This window comes from Linepithema humile, chromosome 3 (genome assembly GCF_040581485.1).
Source record: "Linepithema humile isolate Giens D197 chromosome 3, Lhum_UNIL_v1.0, whole genome shotgun sequence".
Classification (NCBI taxonomy): domain Eukaryota; kingdom Metazoa; phylum Arthropoda; class Insecta; order Hymenoptera; family Formicidae; genus Linepithema; species Linepithema humile.
Genome location: NC_090130.1, coordinates 1631145 through 1656597, shown reverse-complemented (window position 1 = coordinate 1656597; position 25453 = coordinate 1631145). Strand labels below are relative to the sequence as shown.

General features: G+C 42.9%; 2 protein-coding genes across 7 annotated transcripts in view; both read right to left on the bottom strand.

Moving 5' to 3' along the window:
* Positions 1–15: 15 nt before the first annotated feature.
* On the bottom strand, positions 16–14103 carry Fs(2)Ket (Importin subunit beta Fs(2)Ket). Of its 3 annotated transcripts, none has more exons than XM_012374169.2 (7): positions 13969–14103; positions 13398–13456; positions 13136–13318; positions 12704–13057; positions 12487–12636; positions 10492–12350; positions 16–157 (listed from the first exon to the last, which is right to left on the bottom strand). In XM_012374169.2, coding segments are annotated over exons 1-7 (2667 nt in total). In that variant the 5' UTR covers positions 14030–14103; the 3' UTR covers positions 16–156. The 3 variants fall into 3 exon arrangements, with proteins under 3 accessions (XP_012229592.1, XP_012229591.1, XP_012229589.1); XM_012374168.2 differs by lacking the exon at positions 16–157 and adding an exon at positions 1160–9857; XM_012374166.2 differs by lacking the exon at positions 16–157 and adding an exon at positions 9991–10182.
* Hr38 (Hormone receptor-like in 38) overlaps positions 13969–25453 on the bottom strand; it is a 106924-nt gene continuing 95439 nt past the window's right edge. For 3 of the 4 annotated variants that reach the window (XM_067351301.1, XM_012374461.2, XM_067351300.1), the window contains 4 exons: positions 24884–25241; positions 24191–24499; positions 23403–23637; positions 13969–22712 (listed from right to left, as the gene is read on the bottom strand). In XM_067351301.1, the coding sequence (XP_067207402.1) occupies positions 22456–22712; positions 23403–23637; positions 24191–24499; positions 24884–25241 (1159 nt within the window). In that variant the 3' untranslated portion in view covers positions 13969–22455. The remainder of the gene's footprint in view (positions 22713–23402; positions 23638–24190; positions 24500–24883; positions 25242–25453) is intronic. The other variant, XM_012374460.2, reaches the window with a different exon arrangement.

Here is a 25453-nt window from a genome sequence, read left to right as displayed (position 1 = left end):
TGGCCGATTCGACCGATGCAACGCGCGTTGCATCGTCTTGCCCGTCTTCCTCCGTAATAAAATTGCGAGAATGACGTCTCTCGCGTAGACTCGCAAAAAGGCGCACCATGCACTTCAACGATTTCGGCGTCGACGGCAATTCGCCGCGCTGCGACTTCTATCAACAGGACACGGGCCCAAAATACAAGGATACCAGTGAATTCAAGTGGTTTTTTTTGCCCAATTCGATATTCGAGATTTTTGCAAAAAATCTCTCTTAGGATTATTTATCAGAATGTCAAAGTTAAATTTGTACTTTTTTTCCTTCCAGTGCTCGCTTTTAGTGCTCCAAAAATACGCGGCGTAATAAAGAGAGCTTTGCGACAAAAGAGACACAATGTTAAATAATTCTTGACAAATTTTTTGCAATTATTTTAGCAGCCCGCGATAAGCAGAGCTTATCAAGGTTCGATTTTGACGTGCCACAAGAAATAAGTAATTTGCGAAAATTATGGAACACTGCTGCATAAATCTCAATCGTAATTAGCCTTATAATTCGGCAGCGATGCACCAAATGCGGAGCGTGCTTTAATTTAATCGCGTTAATCTCTTTCAATTTCACAAAACTGCAGTATTTACACGTGAACAGCGACACTTTGGACGATTCGATCAGTTGTACGCGCACGTTCGCACTGATCGAAAGAATGTATCGGAAATGCGGCGGGTGGTTAGTCTGTGTGACGCGTGTGTCGCGGAGTGTGTCTTTCTAATTCAATTGGGTTAAGGGTATTTAGAAGAGATTAAAAGTAATGCTGACACACGCCGTGTTACGGATGCACGATGCGACGATCTGATACCCTCCTCGTTCCCTCCCCCTCCGGATGGATCAAACTTTCGCGATACAAATTTTTTAAGCTCATTAGAAAATTAAGTCTTCAGATTATTCGACCTGATGATATCGAATTTTCCGAAAACACGTGCAAAAGTGCAATTTACAAGCGGCAACCTTTACGGAAATTATTACAAAAAGTATCACGGTTAAAAAATAAAATTTTAATTGCCTCAAAAATATTCGACAAATACGTAAAAGTTCGAAAAAAAAAAAAAAAAAAATTGTCGACATATTCGGCTGTGTGACGTGTTTGAGCGACGACTGGTAGAAATGGCATCACTGCGTGCATACAGATTTCAACTGGAATTTATTTTCCGGCTATCATGTTTTGTGAGAGAAAAGGAAATCATGAAATAAAAACAGGAAGCAATTCGCAATTTCCGCCGATTGGATATCACCTCTCGATTACGCATTCCCGTGCGAGACGCGAACGAACGCACTTCTCTCGCATTTCAATGTTCGCGTCTCCGAAGAAAGTCAAATCAAACGGTGAAGAAACAGCAGTCGAAATGACTCGATATTGTATGGCACTGTCGCTTGGCGATTCGTATAATGTCTTGTCTCTCGCACTCATCGGTACAGTCAGCCACATTAATGTCTTAAGTGATATGCAATATCGAATTGATCCTGTACGATGCAGTGTGCGCGCAATTTTTGCCGTGCATCGAGGACGCGCGGACGCCGGCGGGGAAAAACGAATCTTCGCGAAAAAGTTCCGACCGATCGCGCCGCGATTTTCTGTGTCTCAGGAGTCTCGAGGCCCCCCGCTTACACGAGCGATCATTAATGTGACCGATTATACGTTAGACATACTTCCCGAAGAATCGTCCTCCAGTCATTCCACGATCGCTCTGGCATTCACATAAGCGATGTAGCCGAAGTCACATTGTCGTTGTCAATTGTAAACCTCCACAGGAAACACAGTCCTCGCAAGCACCACACGACTGACTCGAACCAAATAAGAATAAAACAATAATGCGATGCATTATCGCACCGCGTGGGCATGCCGCACCCTCTCCCTTTTTTTTTTTCAAGTCTGATTAGCTGCTCGCGTCCATCGAAAGCGGAACTCGCGATTAGAGAAACAAGTGAAGGAGGAAGAAATATGTTGTATTTCTTAAAGAGAAATCTCGAATCGCGTGATTAGAGTTGTAAATGGAGTGATTGTCGTTCCACCCTCGTAATCTTTGAATATGCACACATTGCAGTGTATTTCGATAATTATACTTAAGGCATAATCGATTTTGATTTTGTTTTTTTGAGTGAGAAAGATATATTTTGAAGACGTAGAGAAAATTTCTTGTACAAATCCAAAAATTGGACGAGGTGGACGGTAATTTTAAAATGTCTTTTTGCATCGATCAAATGTACCTGTATATAATAAATGAATATAAATAATCAAATATATTCTATGAATTTTGAAATTATAGATCATACACGAGGCAATCGTAATTTTATCGAAAAATTGAAACACTATAAACGCTACAATATCGTCTTCAATCGTCACTTGGCTCTCCAGTTGGAATTTCCGAATATTTAACGTCGCAAATGGAATACTCGAATAAATGTTTCGTACAGTTTAAGATCTTGATGGATCTTGATTAGAATTTTGGCTCTACATCCGCTTTATCCAAGTCGCGGATCCCAATATAGCTAAAAAATCCTTCACACATCGTCGTACTGTGCTATCGCAAAAGTTCTCGCGACAAGTTTTCATATTACAATAAGAGTAATGTTTATCTAACATGATAGCTCCCTCCCCCCCACTCGATCATAAACGCACAGTATTAATTCCAATATCTTTGCATGTCCCCTTGTAAATACTAAATATACAAAATAAAATGTCTTCTGCGACATCACATTTTTCGAAATTTCATAATTCTCTTTTGAAATCCGTCGGAAAGTGTGACGGATGGCCGCAAAACGCGGCGAATTTGATATTTTTCCCTTAGCTCGATACCGATCGCAGGCGCAAAATGGACATCGAGTTGAGCAAATGTCGATAATTACGTCCGATCTGTGAGGACTTACGCTGCGTAATACGATTGCCCGTCACGTCGCGAGAATAGGCCGTGATTTCTGCTCGTCACGGAACACCGATAAGTCGCGCTATCGCGATTCTTATCGCGGCACAAAAGACGCCTTACCCTACGAAGATCGGCGGATCGAGTGCCAGGAGATTACATGTAGGAGAGGGTGGAGCAACGGCGGCAGACGGACGTCCGTTCAGCTCTTTATTTTTTTTTTTTTTTTTTTTTCATTCGCTTCGCCCACGCATATATAGGTCGCCCAGAAACACATTTTCTTCCCACCACGCATCAATTATAATCATCCGATCGCCCCTCTCGATCGGCAGCAACACTCGGCACACTCTCGCGCAGCGCACCAAACGTCATCCATGCACGCAGCTTTTTTTTTTGTATTTTTGTATTTTTTAATTTTTTAATTAGTTCGCCCACTTCGTCGCGACGGTGACGTTTTTTTTTTTTTTTTTGGATCGCAGGGAGGATATCGCAGCGAGGAGACATGAGACCGATTCCCGTATCGCGGCGATCTTGCGAAAGCGAGAGATCTATCGAATCTGTCCAGTCCGCGACAGACGGTTCCTTTACTGCTTATTATATTAATGGAATTGTTTGGTACGGTATACGTTGCAATTAATCACTATGGAACACGCGATTTTTAATTGACGGATCGCAGCATCGACATTGGCATCGCGCGTGATGCGCGTTAAAAAAAAAAAAGCGCACCGCTTCGATTCATCATAGTTCTGCAATTTAATATGCGGTTCGGTCTCTCTGACGTAGAATTTCTCTCCTTCGACAACATCGCCGAGATCGGCGAAGAAGAAGAGGAAAATAACTCGCTTCTGCACTCCTGCGATGCATTTCGTCACCACCGTCGCGCGGTCAAGCGCATCGAACAATAGATCTACGCGTTGGGCTCGTGTTTCGCAACTCGATCGTTAAAAAATATTATCGAAAATATTGTCTCGTACGTACAAGGACACCGCAGGCGGGCGGCGAGTCGCGAGGGACGCCTGCGAGCCCGCGGGATCACCTGGAAACGCCAAAGAACGGCAATGCTGCGGCCATTTAGCGCTATATATTAGTTCAAGGTGCTTCGATGATCTAACATCTAAAAAATCCCATCAAAAATATACTCTAAAATGAAAAAATACCTGCTTGCTTCAATGATTACGTCAGAATACAAAGGCGATCGCCGAGAGAGCGAGACGAAACGTATTATCGATCCGTCTCCTCCCCCCGGCATCTTTTGGACACTCGACTAACAACTTTTGGATCCAAAAATACATTTGCATCAGTAGTGTGCTATTATTCGTTATAGTAATATAGAGATCACTTCCAGGAAACTTTCCATCGATCCCGCGAGCCGATAGACGGCGCGATCCGGCCCGCCCCGCGATACAAAATTTATATTTACTTTTACACGTTTGCTTCGCCTCCTCTCACCATATATCGACGATCCGTTCTCCCTTCTTCGAACGTGATGCCGCGATTCACGACGAATCACGAGCCAACCACATTATCATCAACATCCTCATCATTATAATCACCCTCAGCATCAGCATCAACATCAACATCAACATCATCAACATCATCATCATCTTCTCTCCCCGATCCATTCCTTCAATCATCATCGACGCATCCTTAGTAAAGTATTCGCTCCTTACTTACTTACACAGCGCACATCATCACTGATACAGCGTAATGCACACGACTTTTAAATATACTAAAATACGCTCATCACGTACGTTCGCTCTAGTAAGCATCGCACGCACTCTAGGAGTCTCGACGATGAAAAGGCTAAACAACTAATTAGTCGCTTTGTCGCGCTATTATGAGTTTCCCCCAGACTGGCTTCGCGTGCTGCCGGCGAGGAGTTTCCCGTCGTCACGCACCGAGGACCGTCCGCCGCAAGGACGTCTCGCGTCACTTCCTCGCGATCGTTACGGCGAACAATTCTCTCTCGTGTGAGGAGCGTTGTAGATTTTGCGCGCGAAAAAAAAAAAAAGCTTTCCGGTGACTTGCGACCTCACTGACGAGCCCACACAGCAGCGTCGGAGTCCGGTAATTTTTTTTTTTTTTTTTTTTCCCCCCACGTCGATTTAACACTCACCGTGTTAATCTTCTATCACTTTCCTTTAAGAAATCTTTGGCATGCGAATTTTTGGAATATAAACCTATCTTGTTCCGCGGATCTCCTGATGCTTGGCTAAATGGAATCGAAGGCCGTCCACAATAGTCGAGGTGCAATTTAAGGTATTCGAGAGTTAATCGCGAGTTGATTGCGGGATGTATAAAAATTATCCGCCCGGCGTGAACGCTCGTCGCTCGACACTTGTCGCGAGGCCAGTCTGACGGAGCACGGCACCCGCGAGCGGCTTTTCCTCCGGCGACGATCCCGACGTGTGCGTTTCAGGCTCGATCAGGATAGTCGAGGTAGAGAGAAAAGAGGAGGGCTTCGATCGTAGGATATGCTGGATCAGGATCGTCCGCCAGAGTTTTGATCGTTCCTGCGATCGACGAAATGATCGCGTGGTCGCGAGAGCCGTGCTCTCTTCAAGGGCAGAACGTCGACCCCTCGCACACGAGAGTCTCTCTCCGAAAATCACAGTCGTATATATAACTATTTTATTTCTTCTTTCTTTTTTGTATTTTCGTACCTTTTATCAGTTCTGTCTCTCCTCACTCTCTCTCTTTCTCTCTCTCTCTCTCTCTCTCTCTCTCTCTCTCTCTCTCTCTCTCGCTCTCCCTTTCGCTCTCGCAAACTTTTGATTTAACCATTCATCAGCTTCAACTCTCACGCCTGACTTTTTCCTTCTTTCCACTGGCAGATCCGACGACGCAATTCGCGGCGATTTCACGCCGGTACCGAGACGATCTTTTTTTTAGAAACGAGCTTTTTCGAGATCCAGGTATGATTATTATTACTATGGATAAATACGCTAAAATCAGTTCAGACTATCAATCCTTTTATTACAAATATATATGTGTATATAAGTCAATACTAATAAAAAACAAAAAAAAATTATAGCAAAATATATACGAATTAAATTATCATTTATATCTCTCGAAATCATATATATGACTTTTGTTCAAGTTACGATCCTTTTTATTAGTGACGATAAAACTGTGGATATGTAACATCGATGCAATATTTCGATGCCGCAATCGATCTCAGATTGTTCACAGCTTAGCACCAGATTGACATTGAGAAATATACGATCAATCTCAGCACCAAAGTCGGAACGTGCTGCGAATTCCGACGACCGTCACACGCAAACTCTCGATTGCGAATCAGAAGAACAGGCGAGCGATCGAGTTCTTTGCAAGATGCGGAAAGACGCGCACCGCTGTCCTCGTAGCACTCTTTCACTCTCACTCTCGTTCTTTTCTCTCTTTCTTTCTCTCTACATCTAATTTCTGCTATGTGGAATGTATAAAAAAAGGATATTCGCGCGCCTCTATATCGAATTCATCGCGATCGAGAGACTCGCTCTTGATCGCGATCGCTAACTAACCGTCGTCGGTGATGACCATGCTGAAACGGTAAGTTATCGAAATATATAATTTTAACGTACGGGGGAGGGGGGGCATCGCGTTTCGACAACAGAATAATCGTCTTCTTTGACAAACATGAAAGAAGAGACGAGAGAAACAATCGATTAGTTAATTTACCACGCGAAATATTTGTTCATTAAGTTTAAGTTGCTTAATAAGTTTGCTGTTAATCAATTTAATATTATTTAGTCGTTTATTTTAAGTATTTCAGGAAAAAAAAAATATTACAGATACGTTTTAACACATTTTGGAAAAACCATTGGCTATTCTATAAATAGCACGATCGCTTTAAAAAATACAGACAGAATTCCTCGAATAAATATTGCCACAAGCTCAAAACATCCTCCCGTGTTTTCGCAAGTTATATACTCCGTAATTCTTGAAAATATCGTCTTAGAAAAATAGTTCATTTTTCTCTTAAACAAGTGATTTCAGTATATTTATTTTTCTTATGTGTATATATATATGTTATCAAATGTAATATTATTTCGATAGACATAATCGATAGATGAATTGCAAATCAGTGATTCTTTTGCTCTTCCTTGCTTTCTTGCTTATTTACAATTTGGCAATATTCGTGTTACAATCTATCAAAGATAGTACATCGTTATCACTATGGATTGTTAAACGTTACTCAATCCAACAGATATGGAAGTAAAAAATCAGTGACATATACACCTCTTAAATAAGTAACAGAAACAAAAAGAATCTCGTTGCCTTCGCAACTTTGTGTGTTAGGTGTTTAAAATATTTCTCGTAAAAACCCAGGCTACGAAAATATCGTGGCAACACTTATGCGGGACAATATAATAATAAATGTCACATTGTGTGCAAAATAATTCACAAATATAAAAATCCTTCGAGCCACGTGCTTTGAGCGTGCGTCCCGCGGACACGCGATTAAAGTCGCACGAGAGTTCTGAAATTTCGTAGATGCAACGGCATAAGTCAGCCGAGTAATCGTTCTATATATTAATCTCATTACCTCGTTCATCGATCGAGCGCCAGTGATATTTCCGCGAATTGTGTATCTTTGCTTGTCAAAACACGCTTGCCCCACTTTATTATGTTAAAAAAAAAAACTTAAGACTTCTACGCTCACTACGTCACTACCTCCTTCTTGCAACTCAAAATTCGCGATTCGCGACGGGTGTAAATAAGAATAATTAGACACGTACGAGTGAAATCACTACAAAAGACTCGAATTACGAAAAAAAATACCGGCGCGTTCGCTGGCAAAAGTATTTGGAATGCATGGCACTACCACAGACACACTTCTCGACGACGACGTGACGTAAACTTATGGCGTTATCTCGGCGAAGTGTCGCTTAAAAAATTAAAAAAAAAAAAAATCATCGCGAGCCGCAGAAGATTCAGAAAAAAAACGATCCGTGAGGAGATTCTTCGCAATTCTACAGAAAACGGCTCGCGATGACGTGCTTCGCGATCGGCACGGCACTGACTATACTCGTCATCAAGGACGCGATTTAAGCGGAGGTAGAGATACCGGGTACTTGAGATGTCCTGGTCGAACGCGAAGGGAACGTCCTCGCGGACGATTTTGCCGCGTGTGCAGACACCGTTCGCGGAGAAAAAAAAGAGAAAATAATCAGACTCTACGACACTAGGCTATGTCAACTACCCGTTCGAACAGGTCACGGTCCGTTTCGCACGCGATCACGGTACCTTCTGAAAGTCCCGGTGATCCGCGAAGAGGCTCTCTCCCGTCGCGCAAAGGCGTTCAACGACGGGCGTCGTCGCTGCGCGTCCCAGGGGAAGACGATCTCGTTCAGAACGAGATCTCAAGTGACCCAGACGTCTCACGTACGCGGAAGGAAGAAACAAAAAATTTTTTTTTTCTCTCTCTCTCTAAAAAATGTCTGGACAAGCCGTGCAGCGTTGTTCCAAGTGGCAGTGCGAAAGGCTTCTTGTCTGTGGGTGGCACTCGTGGGTACCGTGATCGCGCGACGCATTCCGCGACCGATTATTCCGAAAAGGGGGATGTACACATATATATATCGACAAAGTATAAGGAAGGAGCGCTGGGGGGGAGGGGGGGAAGTGAGATACAAGAGGAAAAAGGGGGGAGGGGGTATGTTTCTTGAGCACTCGGTATCATTTGCTCCTACGGACGTTCAGGCCGGACGAGGACTTCGGTACAACTAAATCACTTGTGCCATCAAAATATTAACTTTAATGAAGCAACCAACAGCAACAGACATTCACATACGAGGAAAAAAGTAACATACACAACATCATCTCATACTACTACAACAGATCACGCGGATTCTCGCGCAGCACGATCGGAAACAAGGGTCACTCAATGAATTGAATTCAGCAATCTTGCCGATCTTTCGCACTCAGTCTTCCTTTTTCTTCCTCTCTTGCGCTCTCTCTCTCTTTCTCTCCCTCTTTCTCTCGTTTTCTCTTCCTCACTGGCCACTCATGCCTCATTTCGTATAGGAAAGTGATACTCTTTTGTATGCGCGTAAACTCGACGATTCTAAGCATCGGTGGCTATCGATTCAAAATCTACTGCACATCGTTGAGAAGCTCGACGAAGCTTTACAACGAGTCACCATAAGTAAAAGATTCTCGTTATTCTCTCACACATACATACATACACATACTTATTTTACTAAATCTTTCATTCACGTACACGCGCTCTTTTTTTTTCTTTCACTCTCTCTCTCTCTTTCTCTAATATCTATCATGCTATCACTTTATTTCGGAAATATTCTCCCTGAGTCTCTCGCTCTCGCTCTCCCTCACTTGTACAAATACTCTTCATCCAACCTCTCTTGGTGTTCCTGTCGTGCTCCTGGTGTCTCACTCTCTCGCATCCTCTTCCATTCATTTTCTCTTACGATCATCGTCCATCGAAGTCGTCCTCGGGGTTTAATCTCTCAATCATGCGGACAGAAGCCGCAGGCTCGTTTTTACCACCAGGCATACTTGCAATCGGAATCGGCAGGCTTCTCACATTTGGCCTTAATTCATTCATCGGCAACATCCACTTGCACTCCTCATCATCCGTTGTCTCAGCATCCGGCAGACAGGTACTTATTCTTTTTATTCTCTCTTTGTCTCGCGCGCGCGTTTTCTCTCTCTCTCTCTCTCTTTCTCTCATTCTCACTTTCTTTCTCTCTCGCTTTCTCGCTAAAAGTCCCTTTCTCTCGGTTCATATGGGCTGCGCTCGACGCCGATATTATATCGATAAAATACCGTCGCCAGATAGGGACACGTGCAGACTCATCACCCTATCTCGTCATCATCGCTTCGGAACTCACGCACATCCATCAACTCGCATCATCCGCACCATCCAATCTTGTTGTCTTTGTATTGTGTTTGATAGCTTTCTAGTCAAATCAAATTGCACGACAGTACAACCGTGGGGTGATCTGTAAACAACAAAAGCGAGCCAAATATCAGTCACCGTCGCTCATCGGTGCTCTGTCTTTTTTTTTTTTGTTTTTTTTTTTTTTTTGTTTGGGGAGGGAGGTTTCGGGTAGGCGTATTAAATCACGTACGAAAAAAATCCATGGTATAGAAAACAACGCTACGAGAAGGCAGCGCATTCCTGACGGCGCTGAAACAATTTTTACAATGCACTCACATGCTCACGTACACGCGTGTTCTTTCTCTCTCTCTCTCTCTGCTCTTTTTTTTCTTCCGCCCTCCCCTTTCTTTCCTCCTCTAACAGTCCTAACTACGGTCCTACCCTCACTATAGAAAAAAAAAACTTGTCATTAAACTGCGACGGGAGACTGTACGATGACCTAAACGGTTAAATATGCATGACAAAGACGGAGTCTTCCGGAAGCCGAAAGGAGAAGAACGGCAAAAGTAACGAAGGTGAAGTTACTCGTCGCTCTAATAAGGATACGAACTCAGATCCGAATCGGAATACGAACTCAAAATAAAATGAGGTGTTAACGCGCCTTCTTAGAATGAAATTAAATCACGGAAAACGCGTTGCGAGTGACTGGGCGCGGCACTTACGTGTCAAGAGAAATATAATGAAGCATTACTTACCAACTGGACGTAACATTGGCGACAGTTTTGAGTTTTCGAATCTCCTTTGCAGCCCAGCTCGCCAGTTGTTTAGTTTTGTGAGTGCGTGACTTCCTGCCTTTGAGCAGCAGGTCGTTGAGCGGTTCGGTGTCCACCATGGGCAGCAGTTTCACCCCGAACACTATGACGAGATCGCCCAGGAGGCCGACCGCGGCCGACACGTTGCCCTCGGAATGCTCGCGGTCCTGCGCTATCGAGGTGATAAACTGTATGATGAACGGTACGTGCGGCTCGATGAGGGAGATCTCGCCGTCCGAACAGTTGTTCGCGTCACCGCGGAGACCTTGGACTATGCCGGTGTAAGCCTCGAGTACGCCCTCGCGCAATTCGTTCAAATAATCGATCATGTCGTAATCGCTCCTGTCTACGTTGGCCTGCGACGCCTGCATCAACGTCTGCAGTACAACGTCCAGGTATTTCTTGAACTGCGGACCGATGCTCATAGCGATGTCACCAAAGGCGGAGAAGATCTGCGGCTTCACCGAACGATGTACAGCGTTATTGCTGAGATTCTCGAGCAGCAGAGTCATGATTTCGTCGCAGTGGGGCAACATCTTGCCCTTAAGCGCGCGACAGATGTCACCAGTAAGACCAACCGCCGCACAGCACACCTGGTATTCGGCGTGATTCTTTAAGCCGAGGCAGAGATAGGGCTTGAAGGCCTCCATGTACTTCAAGAAGCCGTCGCCTAGCACTTCTACCAAGGTCGATACAGCCATAAGCGCGTCCTCTTGAACTCCGCCCGATTTGCAAGAATTCGAGCTGAACATGGCCAACAAGGCAGTCATTATTACATCGGATATCTGCGGTGCGTCCTCTGAAGTAACTTTGCGCAGTACGGACTGCAAAGTTGCGCAGAGCAACGATTGCAGATCGTTATATTGAGCGCGATCAGAATGGCTTTGTATGTGCGATTCCATCTGCAGCACCTGTTGCAGTCGTTCGAGTATCACCATGGTGGTCTTCTGCACGGTCACGTAACAATCTCGTGGAGAATTCTTCACCATTTCCATTAGAGCCTCGTAAGCGGCGGATCTCAGATTTGCCTGCGCCCCGTCTGGTCTATCCGTCGTCTCCAAAAGTCGTTGAATGATAAAATCAAAGTATTGTGACATGCAATATGTTTCTGGCTGATTGCCGTCTTCCGCCTCGGCAGACTCGTAACTTGCCTCTGCTAATCCTGTGAATGCCCAGCATACATTTGCAGCAACTCGCGGTTCTGCTTTCAATCCGTTCACCAAAGACTCCAATAACGGTTTCAGGTAAGTTTCATTGATTGCGGCATCTGGAATCATCTCGCATATACGGCCGAAGGTCCATGCGGCGGTATCGCGCACGACCACGCTAGTGTCGTACATCAATTCGATGAGAGTGGGCATAGCTTGTTCCACCAGCGGTTTCAACGTGGCGGGCTCCAAACCACCGAGAATCGAACCAAATGCCATCAATGCCGCATCTCTGTACCTCCAATCGGGACTCTTGATATTGTCTTTGACAAAAGGAAGAACGAAAGGAACAATAGATTCCTCGCAGCAACTTGACAGCAGCATCAAGCAAACTCCCGCCGCTTTCGAAGGGTTCCAATCATCCTCGTCATCAAATTCTTCCTGTTTGGTTAATTTTTTCATTAGCACCGGTACTAAGTATTGTAGAGCTCCTTTCGCATAATGGCGTGAGACTTTTGACGGCGGACGGCCTCCCTCCAATGCTTCTCCTTCTTCCATTGATAAATCAACTTCCTCGTCAGACACGTTCGACCAAAATTCAATTCCTTGAAGTGCTACTTCGTCGGTTTCGGATTTCATAGCCTCCAAAGTAATCTGTAACAAATTTATTTATAAATTTATATATCCGCTATCATCTTTTTGAAATATTTCGAAAAAAAACAATCTAATTTTCTAAATAATAATGAGTTTTTTAATATTTTTTCACATCTGTCGAATATGCATCACTTACAGGAAACAGTGCTGGAGCCATATATGGTTCCATGTATTGATAATACAGTGACATAATTTTCACAAGACACTGTAATGCAGCTACTCTGATTTGGGTATTACTGGATTGAGTAGCCTCACACACTACTTCCATTATGAAGTTTCGCTCTGTCTGTAAACAGAATTAAAATGTCAAAACGATAGTTGCTTATTGCACGGACTGTATCGCAAACACCAACCTCCTTTTCGAAATTTCCTTTCGTGAACTCCAAGGAATTGTAAAGAGCTTTTGTAGCTGCTAATCGAACGTGATTCGATGTGCTGGAACCCTTCATGCCATGAATAATAGCAGTGAGAATCTCGTTTGATTGCGATACCAGTACTTCACTTTCAATTTCTTGACAGATATATCCAATGGTTTCTAAAGTAGCCTCCTTCATCATTTCGGTACTAGTTGTGTTAGCAACATTACTGACTAACAATGGAATTAATTCGCTCCATGACCCAACAGGTAATTCGGCAACAGCAACATATGCGACACATTGTGCCGCGGAACTCGGCCTATTGTTCTCCGTTCCCAATGCTCCTAAAATCTGCAAGATACACAAATTATACAATAAATAAGAATTTTCATGATGTAACAAAACACAAAAAGAGGTAAGTCTTCTTACATTTTTCTTAATGTATTCCCTTGTTTCAGTAGGGATGGTAAGCCAGCGTTGCTGATACTGGAACTTCATTTCAGGATCCTTGGAGGTAAGTTGGTTTTTGAGCTGTAGACCCGCAGCCATACGGGCGACGGGGCTCGCGCCGACTGTGACCAGCACAGCGCTGAGTCGTTGCACGAATTCATGCTATAAAACACATACAATTGCAATATTTAGAATAATCACTGATTTTTGCTGATGCAACTTTAAGCGTCGTTTTACTCACGAGATTGGCATCAGCCGCCTGCTGTAGAAAATTCTGCGCCGCCACCAACTCATTTTTATCTGAAAATGCGACAAACACATATTAGTCGCGCCCGCCGAGATAATCGCGGGAATTATAGGTTAGACAAGCGCGAAGCGCTTCGCAATGCGTGTCGCGAATAACGAGGTGCAGATGCAAGCAACCGTCACGCAGGACAATACTTTTCCGGCGACGAACAAAGCGCCTAGCAACAGCACGACGGGGCGCGATATCGCGCGTAACCGTACGCGAAACGACTCTCAATGTCGTCCGCGAGGCAACGACAACGAACGCGCCTTTGGAAAAGCACGGGGGGGCTGGGAATTCGAAGACGGCAACTGTATTACAACAATTCCGCTGCAGCACGAATAGCGACGCGCGAGCGAGTCTTGGCGATGTATTCTCGCGAGCTCCGGAATCATTATCGCGCGCGAGCAGATTGCGCTTCAGATCGAGATGTTTCGAAGACGCTCGACGAAAAAAATGGAACGCGCGGGCCGGCATCCGTGACGTCGACCACGGCACGCTGGCGTGACGATGGCTCAACACTCACCCGATGAGACGGTCCTTTCGAGAACCTGAATCAGTTGCAATGTCGTTGGATCCATCTGCATGATTAACAGTGGTTTGCTCTCGTCTACGGCGTGATCTAGTTGCGAGTCCCGTCGTCGGTGATTCGACGCGAGGATATTTACGCCTATTCTTTAGTACGAAAGTTCTTGTCGCGACCGGCGGACATCCACATGTAGCCACCACCGACTCAACTGCTTCGATATTCCCTCCCCCACCACTCTACCGTCCACTTCCTGTTGGCGGACGGTTCTCGCCCTCTCTCTCTCTCCTCCGAAACTCACGACGCGATTGATCGCTCGCTTTCACTCTCTCCACCGTCGGGCGCTCGCTTCCACAACGTGCAGCGTAGTGATATTCGCACCTTTTGATATTCTCGCGCACGCTGCACACGAATTCCGAATTCATCGAGGAAGAACGCGGTTTGCTGCTAACAAGCACTACAGAATCGACACGATAAATATCTCAGGCGCGAAATTATCATCGTATTTCTCTATTGTTTTTCCATCCCGATCGTGTAATGTTTCCACAAGTGTGAACTATTTTCTTGGCGCGTTGGAAACTACGCAATACGCATGCTCCAACCATTACTCACGCCATCTGGTACTGTTGCGAAGCAACTACATTAGATGCGCACCTGTGCGCAGAATTTCTTATCATGTTGGTGGGGGTTTTTTGATTTTAGAGTACGCATTCCAAGTATAAGTTTTTCACGTGAAAAGGTCAACTGGAAGTAAGCTGCCAATTCAATTTCAAGAGTCGAGTTTCTGAACTTTGATAAACCTACAAATCTACAATGTTTTCGTACGTATTTCGATTTCTATCGATAATAAATTTACTTTTTCGAAGATCTGAAATCAATATTTCTGGAGCTTCCGCTCAAATATAAGATTCGCTTTACAATTATGTACATATTACATTATTTATTGATACTTTATTAATATATGCTCCATTTATTTATGAAAATATAATTTTAGGATTATGTTATAAACAATATCGTACTATCCATCGAAAGTTCATTTATTTTCGTGTAGCTCGCTTATTGATAGATCAGCATTATCCCTCGCGATTGTACACATTTATTTGTTGCCGAAGAAAATACTCGTTAACAAAATTCGCTACGTAGAAAAGCATCAGTGTTTGAATCTTGATTGTTCATTGGCGTATTTAAATTCTAAAACCGGTGCAACGTGTTGAACCTATGACCAGATGTACAGGATCTTTCAAAGGCAGGAAGGTGATGAAAAGCCGACCTTGAACTGAAAAGCCATCGAATGGGCGAGCTGTTATAGTAAAGTAGGGGAAGAGCAGGGTTTGACTGAAGAGCGTGAAAAACTAGTCGACATTGATCGCTTTAGTAGATTTAATGAAACGATATACAGAATACATTTGCTTTCGTAATGCATCGCAACGCATTCTCGCGTGCCTTACCATCTATATCACATGTCAATTTTTTTTTATTTATAAAATATAATCGTTACAATTTTTTTTGTTCTCACATCTTGCCTTTGAACTGTCTCTTCGTCATATATATCGAAAGTATATATTTATATGTATATATATATATATATTTATTTTTATTTATATATAATATATTCATTTATTTATATATATATATATCTGTATTTATATATCTATATATATATTTATATTTTATATATATGTTATATTATTCCAAGCGAGAGGGAACTGTATTGTGGCTCGGCACAGAATTAACAATGAATCAGGCCAGAAAGAAGGTTTTATGAATGTGCATGCGCGCGTGTATATATGTGTATGTCAATATTCGAGTATGATATTACACAGTGACATATTCACGTAATATTACGCATTGCATCGACGGTCGTATGAATGAAAAATCGGCAATCAGGACCGAAAAATATTTTTCTCTCACGATTTCTTAATTGTCCAGCCGCTGAAGTTACACCTGCTACACACCTATTTTCTCTCCTATTTTTTTTTATATTTTTCACTCATCGATCGCGTAATTGCACAGCGAGATTACACGATCTCGTGATGCAATTAATTGTCAATTTTGTCTTTTCAACTCAACGACCGCCGATACGTCGACATTCCGTTGTTTCCTTTGGCTTTCCCCGTTTCGCCGCGCGATTAATGCATTCGATCATTTGCATCGGATAAAGTGGAGCACTTATGAGAAAGAGGGAGATGGAGAGAGAAAGTAAGATCGATGCCAGGATCGAAAGATTTAGTGCTTTCATCGTGAATTGTCTAACGACACTTACGTGGACGTTTGGCTGCTATTCACATTACCTTTCTGTCTGTGTAGACGTGTTTGTTTGTACTAATTTAGTAGATTTATTTTCGGTGCAACATTCATCCTTCGCAGTGCATATGTATGTGTCTAGCGCGTGATAGTACATTTGTCGTACATTTATAAACACGATCTTTGGCCGAGCGTGCGGACGTTCGTAGGACAGAGTGAAGCAGTGAGAATTAATCAAGAAATAAAGAAAATTTAATGTCACGCTCAAATAAATTTATCATCTTATTTGTCGAAACGTGATTATTGATATGCAGATTATAACAGTTTATTCGATTGCCAAATTAGAAATTTATGCACAGTAAACTGTAATCCGAAAATTATACTTTCAAGCTAAGATTTGCAAAATGATTGCGAAGAAATTAATTATGTCCTCATTTTCAGTTAGTCGAAGGATAAAGTTAGTTTGTGTGATTTTTATTTTAATAGAGGGCATTTTTATCAATGATAGTGAAAAATATACGTGGACTAAAAAATTGACACCGAAACAATTAATTCTTCTTCAAAATGATAGAGAGAAAGCTTAGTAACTCGCATGAAGAAAGAGTGCTGTCAGAAACTAAATCTCGAACTTACTTGAAAAATTTTTTAAATCTTAGAGATTTGTACAGTGCAGCGTGTGACATGTGTTTTCCAACATCGTAATTACCTTTCCGTTCATTTTAACGAAGAATCGTGCGACAATTTCCACATAGTTTTCACGGCGGAACGCCCTGCACACGAACATCCGCCGCTTAACGAGCCAGCAATATGTGTGTGTGTGTGCTCTCGAATAAACTCAGTTGCGACGTCGATATCGAGAAATAATTTATTAACAAAATTTCGGAGAGATTTAAATAATCTGTTGATCGAACATTTATTGCATACATCGATGAAACGGGGAAAAGGGGATAGATTTACAACTAACGGAATTGACTGTTATTTCCTTACAGCAATGACAGATAATCGATTTTTTTTTTTTTAAACAACAACGTCGGGACGATCTCGTTCGTTTCGTCGCGAAGACGACGACCGTACTTGTCACGCCCGAACGATCCGATGTTGTCCTTCCATTTCTCCTCTTCCCTCCTTCTCTCGCGTTTCCATCTCTCACTCCCGCCTGTTCTTCTTATGACATTTTCTCGTAAAAAATAATTCGCCGTAGCGCTGGGTCCAGGGACGATTTTCCGCGATCAGGAGCGGAAGACATCAGTCTCGCGCTTTTTTTTTTCCCACCCTTCGCGCGGACTCTTGTTAAGAAAAAATATATATAGGAACAAAAATACGTCGCTCCGAACGGCCATCTCCCGCTTGACGAGGCCGGAATTCTCTTCGGGGTTTCTGCGAAATCTCGATCTCGGATTTTCCTTTCCGACCGATAACTCCTCTCCCGAAATCTCCTCTGGACTCAACACTTTATTCGCACGGGTATGAAAGTCGATTCCTATATTCGAGGATTCCGCCGAAAGGACGAGGACTGATATGAGAAAAAGATAAGGCGAATCTCCGACGAAGCGTTCGTCCTCGAGGATCCCGATCGTGTTGAAACGTTTCTTACAAATATGAAAAATGATTTCCGTTTTTTTGTTACACTGTGATAGATTGGTGCCAATTGTTCTGTCTGATTTTATCATCAAGTCATCGATATAAAATTTTTTTTTTTTCTTATTTCAGTCATTTTTACCCGCCAGAATTTCTTCCCCGCGCATGCAATTCGCCCACCCAATTAGTCCATTATTAAATACTCATCTTCGCAACGGACGGACGAAAACATTTTATATTTATCGAGATATTGGCTTCTGTACTTCAAGCAACGATATCATATTCTTCTATCTTCTATAATAGAAATATTAGTTATGATTTCTCATAGTTATATCATACGTTCATAAAAAGTGCTTGTTTTTAGAAATTCTAAAGGTAAGATTTTATATCTCTAAAATTGTTCAATTCGTAAAAACCTTATTTCTCGCGTTACAAAATATCCTGACCGAACATTGGCACTAGTCTGGCACTAATCTAAAACGAGAATTTTCTTATTGCTATCGATTTCACGTCACGGATCGGTTTTCCTCAATGAGAACGAACGCTTCTGAAATTTTGTATCCTTCGTGCGATCCCCGCGTGAGGAACGGAGAATCGACGCTCTTGCCCGTGTTATCCTAATTTCGATCGCAAGGGTTGTCCAAGCCTTTTTGCACCCTCGGATCCTCTATTTACCTTGCATTCTCACCGGGCATTTTGTCTTTTGAACACTTGCGCGCGTATTCATCCGCAAACGTAGACGTGCTATTAACAAATCACCTGTTACACGGAGAAACGTTCTCGAAAACGTGACAAACTTTTCTTCTAAAGTAACTTAATTCGTGTATCATGCATCGTGTTTCGCATTTTTGTGACGATACCAAATTTTGCACGCTGGAAACGAAATCGACGGGTCCCTTTACAGAAAGAGTCGTGAGAACATTAAGTGAATTGACTAATTAAGCCGTTATCACTTATCGGTGATTAACATACACATGTTGCTATGCCATATAAGCTGTGCATGCGATATAAAAGCTATTGCGCCGGATATCGGCCAGAATAGCAACGGTGTCCACACTGCGCTCGCTATATATATGATAAATATATTATTACATCAGATGTGTGTGTTATTTTATATTTAGTTTAACTTTGAGGATATCTTGAATATTCTTTCAAATACGCCACGGCAAATATTTCGCTAATAAAAATTTTGGAGTAATGTCTACGGTAATAAAAAAATCAAACCTGTAATTTTCTGTCGCAGGAAATGATCATAATCATAGCGAGCCTAAGTTTTTTTTTTTTCTGGAAACCGTTCCTTCATAATAATTATTAACATGTAACACTATTACAATCATTATAGTTAATCCTTCACGGCCAAAATCGTTTTACAGATGCAATTAAATATCATTATAGTTAATCACATTTTGACACAAGACACGATTTTATTTAAAAATGTTACCCTTTTTTAATTTTCACATTAATTACGTCTCACCTTGTCAAACAAAATGAGAGCTATACCTTTCCGGCCGCAAAGCATTAATTTTCAGTTAGCAAGTTAGAATTGAGAAAAAATGTTCCGAAATATCGCAAAAGCTTTCGGATCAGTTCGCAAAGATAAAATAGGGACAATTTTCATTTCCAGCGATAAAAATAAACATCTGAAATTCTTCCGTGCACTTTGCCATATGCGAGATCGCGCTTCAAAAACACCGCGCGAACGATCGTCAAACGTAAAATATAAAAGACGTTAATTCGGAGAATCACAATTGCAGAGAGCTAATGAAAGACGAGATCGATTCGGATTCCGCCCCGTCCGCGATGCGTCGAACATTTGCGGATACACACGGCTTTAGATTAACACATACACATGTAATTATCATTATCTATTGTGCACGTAATTGTGCAGATATTTAATGCAGTTCTGTGTGTGTATGTATGTATGTATATGTCTGCTTGTGTTTGTCTGTGTCGATCACGGTGTGAGGATAATGCCTGATCTGTCGTGTTACGGAGCTCGGATCGCGTTGCGATAGCGACGGTGGTTATCATAAGATTGCAATCGATTGAGATAACTGCGCTCGAACAAAACAAAAAAGAAGAAAAAACAGATCTCAAGATAAATTCTAAAGAGATAATCAATTGCAGTGATTCTTGAATAATATCTTCATATTCGTATAAGTAAAATAAAACTAGTTATAAATATAAAAAAAATAAAATAAAAGAACAAAATTGAAGATACAATTGAAAAAGTCTTCAAAGATTTTTACATTTAAATATCTATATTATCTGAGGAAACACATTATAAATTTTTGTCCCGCTGCATTGCAAAGTCACTCCCAATCTGCAATCTTACTTCATCTTACGGTACTTAAATGTGGATAAAGTATTAAGATATACATCAAAAACAGAGATACGGTAATCCTGGCGGCGAGGACGCCTACTTGAAGGGACTCGATCAGCATCCTCGGTCGTCTGTCGCGTCAATCGAAGGGCACTGGTGCGATGAAGGACGTTTCAACGACGACGACGGCGAAGCTTAGCGAGACAATGGTAACACAAAGTGGTAGTATAAAGGTAACGCCGGTAACAGTGGTAGTATAAAGGTAACGCCGGTAACAGTGGTAGTAGTGGTAGTAACGCCATAGAGCAGTAACGCTATCAATGAGTAATAGTAAGTATAATAATGGTATAGTAAAGTATAGTAGTTTGTAGTAGTTAAGTAGTAGTAGCGGCGCGTTATATGTATATAAATAGGACATTCTACGTTAGTTTGATTAAAAGTAAATGTCATAACGTAATAGGTAACTTTAAGCCGGGCTCGTCTCGCCGTGGCGCCGGATCAACCCTCTCCTCGCGCTCTTCCGAACGAGGCGAGCCCGTGGTTGTTCGCCTTAGCTTTCTAAAATCACATAAACGCAAGAGTAGTGGTAAAGGGTCGATTGATATCGACCACGCGCCTTGGACGGCGCTCCGATGACGCTAACGATGCCGAGTGCGAGTCTGTTTCGCGAGTGCATGCTTGCGTGAGGGGGAGAGAGAGAGAGAGAGAGAGAGAGACAGCTCTAACGAACCGCGGAATCGGGAATCTGTGAAAGTCCAATGATGGAAATGTCTAAACTATAAGTTGTGCAGCTGTGAAACCGAAATCCATTTATAGGCGCCATTCTGTTCTCGATATCGAAATACGGAATTAAGTTTAAAAAATGCTTTTTACCAAGCTTTTTCTATTAGTTGATAATTTACGGCAAAGCTGTATAGTTTTAAATTACTTCTGAATGTGTGCCTAGTTGTAAAATACTTGTAAAAATGTCTAGTAAATATTTAAGATAATTAATCAAGTACTTGCTGAATTCTTAATACCTCCTTAAAGATTGACGTGTGTAAAACGTGTAAAAAGTGTCTATAAAAATACTACGATTAAAATATATCTAGTAGAGTAGTTTCTCAACTGTCCTATGGTTTACTTTAAACTCATAAAATAATCTCGCCACTCCCAAACTCACTTCCATTAGCATAAATACTCTGGGGACTCGTGTTGCAGCCAGCTGTTTTTTAAATGCATGTAAACTCACGGCAACTTTCGCTTGCTGCTCATTCTTCACCGGTGAATTTCTCTCGATAATGCTGACTGCACTCAATCGTCGATTTTAATTCGAAATTCCAAAACGCACATCATCAGGATAAAGAGATGCAATTGTGATGTAAGACAAAGACGCGAATGAAAATAATATGTTTATCTCGATATAACACAGAATTGCACTGATCACGCACTGACCAATTGATCGCATCTGCACTCGGCATCGTTCGGCCGTCGAGAGAGCGCGACCGACAGTCACATCCTACGTCTACTGTCAAGACGGGAGAGGGTAGTCCACCTCTCCCCGCCGTTGCTCTGATATGTTGCGAATCGCCGATGCGTTTCCCCGCGACGGGCAAAGGTATTGCCGAAGATATTACACATTTGTCCGAGGAGTGGCGGGGTAGACGAGGCGGACTGTAGGCGAACACGAAGAGCCTCGTACAAACTAGGTAGAAAAGTGAGAAAAATTCGCGTCCTCCCGCGAGAGGGAGGAACCCCTCTTGTTCAACCGAGTCCGCACGAAATCTGCTGCAGCTAAAAAGGGAGAATAACAAAATCGCCGCAGTCCGCCTCGCGTACGATGCTTCCCACTCGCGCTCGCCCTCTGCTTGTGCTCGCCAAATACGCGGCAGCGACAGTAGCAGTGCATCTGCTAGTAATAGTAAACCGGCGGGCGATGTCTGATACCCGCCACTCGAGACACCCCGTGTGCATGCAGAGACCTGCGTCCAGGCGTTCTGTACATTTTCGCATTCGCACGTAATACGCATACATCCGCTCGCTCAGTCACACGCGCATTCGTTCACACGCTCGTAACAGGCGTACAACAAACTCTCCCTTATGGTTAGCGTTTCGTGTCTCATCCGCGCGGACAATCTCCGCGCTGCTTTCCCGATCTCTTCCCGCTCGACAAGCCCCCATCGGGGCGTCGTTGAGGACGCCAGTAATCCGCGCGAGTTTTACACTCGAGAAGAGAGTAAAGCTACCGTACGTGTAATACGAACTAAGAAGGATGCAATCAGAAAGAAGATAACGCAACCGCACGGGTTCTGAGAAAGTAATTGTTCTATGTGCTGGGCGAGCCCTAGGCTGCTCGGCTCGGCTTAGAAGGGCAGGCTACCGACGAACATCGTTTCGATCAGGGGTGGCGCCGGCACCAGGTCCTCCAGCTTCAAGTAGAAGATTCGCTGGAGGCCTTGGACCGAGAGACTCCTCAGCTCCGGTATCTTCCCCAGTAGATAGGACAGGTACTGCGACTTCCTCTGCGCCTCGGCGTTATAGGTCACATGATCGCGCAGAGACGAGACTATCTTCATCTGCAACGCTTCCATGCGCTGCGGCTCCTTCAAGCCGTACCTCTCTGCAAGTTCAAAAACGCGGCTTCAGTGTCGAGTCGCGCTACTTTCTCCGAATAATTGTGAATCGCCACGATAAGTTTAAATTTCGAAATTGAATTATTATGAATTAAATGCCACTAATTCGCTATTTTTTGCAAGCAAACGATTGGAAAAAACGATTAAAGTTGCATTATCTTTCATTTAATTTGCTGAGACTATTTATAGGTGTAATGCAATTTCCGAGATTCAATTATTACATTAACAAAAATTCGAAATTAAGAAATATTGATAAATCAATTAAACTCCCAATAATATCAGTCACGCGACCTTCGATAGCTATCCAAATCTGGAAACTGCAATTGAACGCGCCTGTAAACCGCACACCTGCATGTCCGCTCCGCTAACGGATCGCGTGCAAAACGTGGGGTGCATCGTCGTTCCTTTCGTCGGAACATCAATAACTAATTGATTTGCCGGATTAATTATTTATCCCGTGGACAAGCCAGTTTCTGACATAACCCCGATGCCGGTAGGATGAACAGAGTGAAGAAAGATTGAAAATTACTAAGAAAATTGCGAAATGAAAGCTACAATGATCATTCTACAATTGCTATTTTTAATATTCATTACAATTGCAACGATTGCGCACTTAAGTGTGCGATTATTATGGAGAAAAGTGATTTATGTCAAATAGGTTATAATTAAGTACTGACCAGTGACGAGGGTGAGGGCGCATAGACAGGCGAACGCACTAATGTCGACCTCCAAGTAGTGAAGGGCTTTGCAGAAATCGAGTATGCTGTGCAGCCAGTCGCCGAAACTGCGCTGACACTGCTCCAGCGCGAGGACAACGCCGTTGCAGAACACCAGCTTCGTGTCGTCCGGTGTCGTGCGGTATGCTAGCCTGAGCACGAACAGTTCCAGGCTGGCCGATTGGAAGAGCAGTTCCTAGAATCAGATTACATCGCAAAATTATTAACACTCGAGTGAATTATTGATCAAACACAAACGACCGTACTAATCGAAGGCTACTTTGCAGATGAACCGTTTTATGATAAACACGCTGTGTAAAGAAATGCTGTACTAATATTTCACTTCGACGAAACAGGAATCAAACATAGCGAAATCTCCGCTGGTTAGGAGATATTAACAAATTAACGTTTACTGTCCTTCCGAGCAGTCTACCGATCAGCCAACTGGCTAGCCAGCCGCGTCGAAAGCTCGTCAAGACTGACCTTTTAGAAAATGTATGAGCTATCGATCTCTACAACCGCTGTTCCCAATGGATATCGGCCAAAAGTCGATATCTGACCGGCGATATAACAATTATAAGGGCAGTCTATATTTTGATAAGAAAAAAAAAGAAGGACTAATCGCTAATAAGCTTGTTTGAAAATTTCCAGAATTTCATTTAAAAATTGGGATTTGATTTTTGACGCTTTAAAATAAATAACGTCCTGGATTTCGTTTTATTCGCCTCGCAATCTGTTGATAAGCTCACCTGATCTTCCTTCACTAGATCCGTAAAACCGGGGATTTTGTCGGCGAAGTTTCGAATAACGTCGATCGAGGTCGTCAACAGATTGTAGAACTGTTGAATCTTCTCGGCCTCCGTCATAGGAGGATCGCCTGGTCTCGGTTGTCGATACTGCGAGTAATCCAGGCTCGCCTTATCAGGTGTCGTGTCCAAATGGGCGCGAACCAAAGCGGTGATCAGTGAGACCGGTGGGCTTGGTGGGGATTCTTGCGGTGACTTGGGCTTTGAAGGCAATCTGCCTCGCCGGCCTTTCAGAGAATCTGTCCTAACAACCTGTTAAGCAACGCACAACATCGTTTCAATAATCATTTCATGTCCCATTCAAAGTGATACATTTTTTTCACTCATTAAAATAGTTTTTAAAATAGATTTTTAACAGAATAATTTACAACTGCACGGCTTAGCGAAGATTTAATTCGATCAATAAATAATTTCATTATTTAACTTTGAATCTCACAGATAATTGAGCAAAATTATAGTAAATTAATCAGAGCTGATTATTGAAAATACATCATTGAAGATACATCTATAATTTTTGATTATTGAAAAGTTCAATACTTTATCCGAATCACTTTACCGAATATTTCTTGATTTATGTAAACTCTTTGAAATATTTTACAGTATAATAACTTCGAATACGGCGTTCATGTTGCTCACCTCCTTGACCATGCCGACCATGAGGCACTTCTGGAACCGGCAGAACTGACAGCGGTTTCGCCGGCGCTTGTCCACCGGGCAAGCCTTCTCGGCCAAGCATACGTACTTGGAGCCCTTCTGCACGGTCCTCTTGAAGAAGCCTTTGCAGCCCTCGCAGGTGCGCACACCGTAGTGCTGGCAGGCCGCGGTGTCGCCGCACACGGCGCAAAGCTGGCTCGGACTCGGCGGTGCGCGTTCGCCACTGGTGCCGCTTCCGGGCGACGGCGAACTGACAGTGGAACTCGCGGTGCCACCGCCACGCGGCTTCGGAGACTCCGTGCTCCCACTACTGTTAACACGACACAGGACGCGCATTGATCTATAACCCGTCGCTAGTCAGAACAGGAATTCTCCAAAAACTATCGGGTCTCATGTCCTCGGCATGTGATATAAAAAATGGAAATATAAAAGTGGAATTCATTCATTTTTCAAAATTTAAAACGATAAAAAATCTATTATGCATACGAACTTGAATCAGCAACAATAAATAATTTTTTGTTATAAAATTGAAAGCAATAAATTTGAACGCTG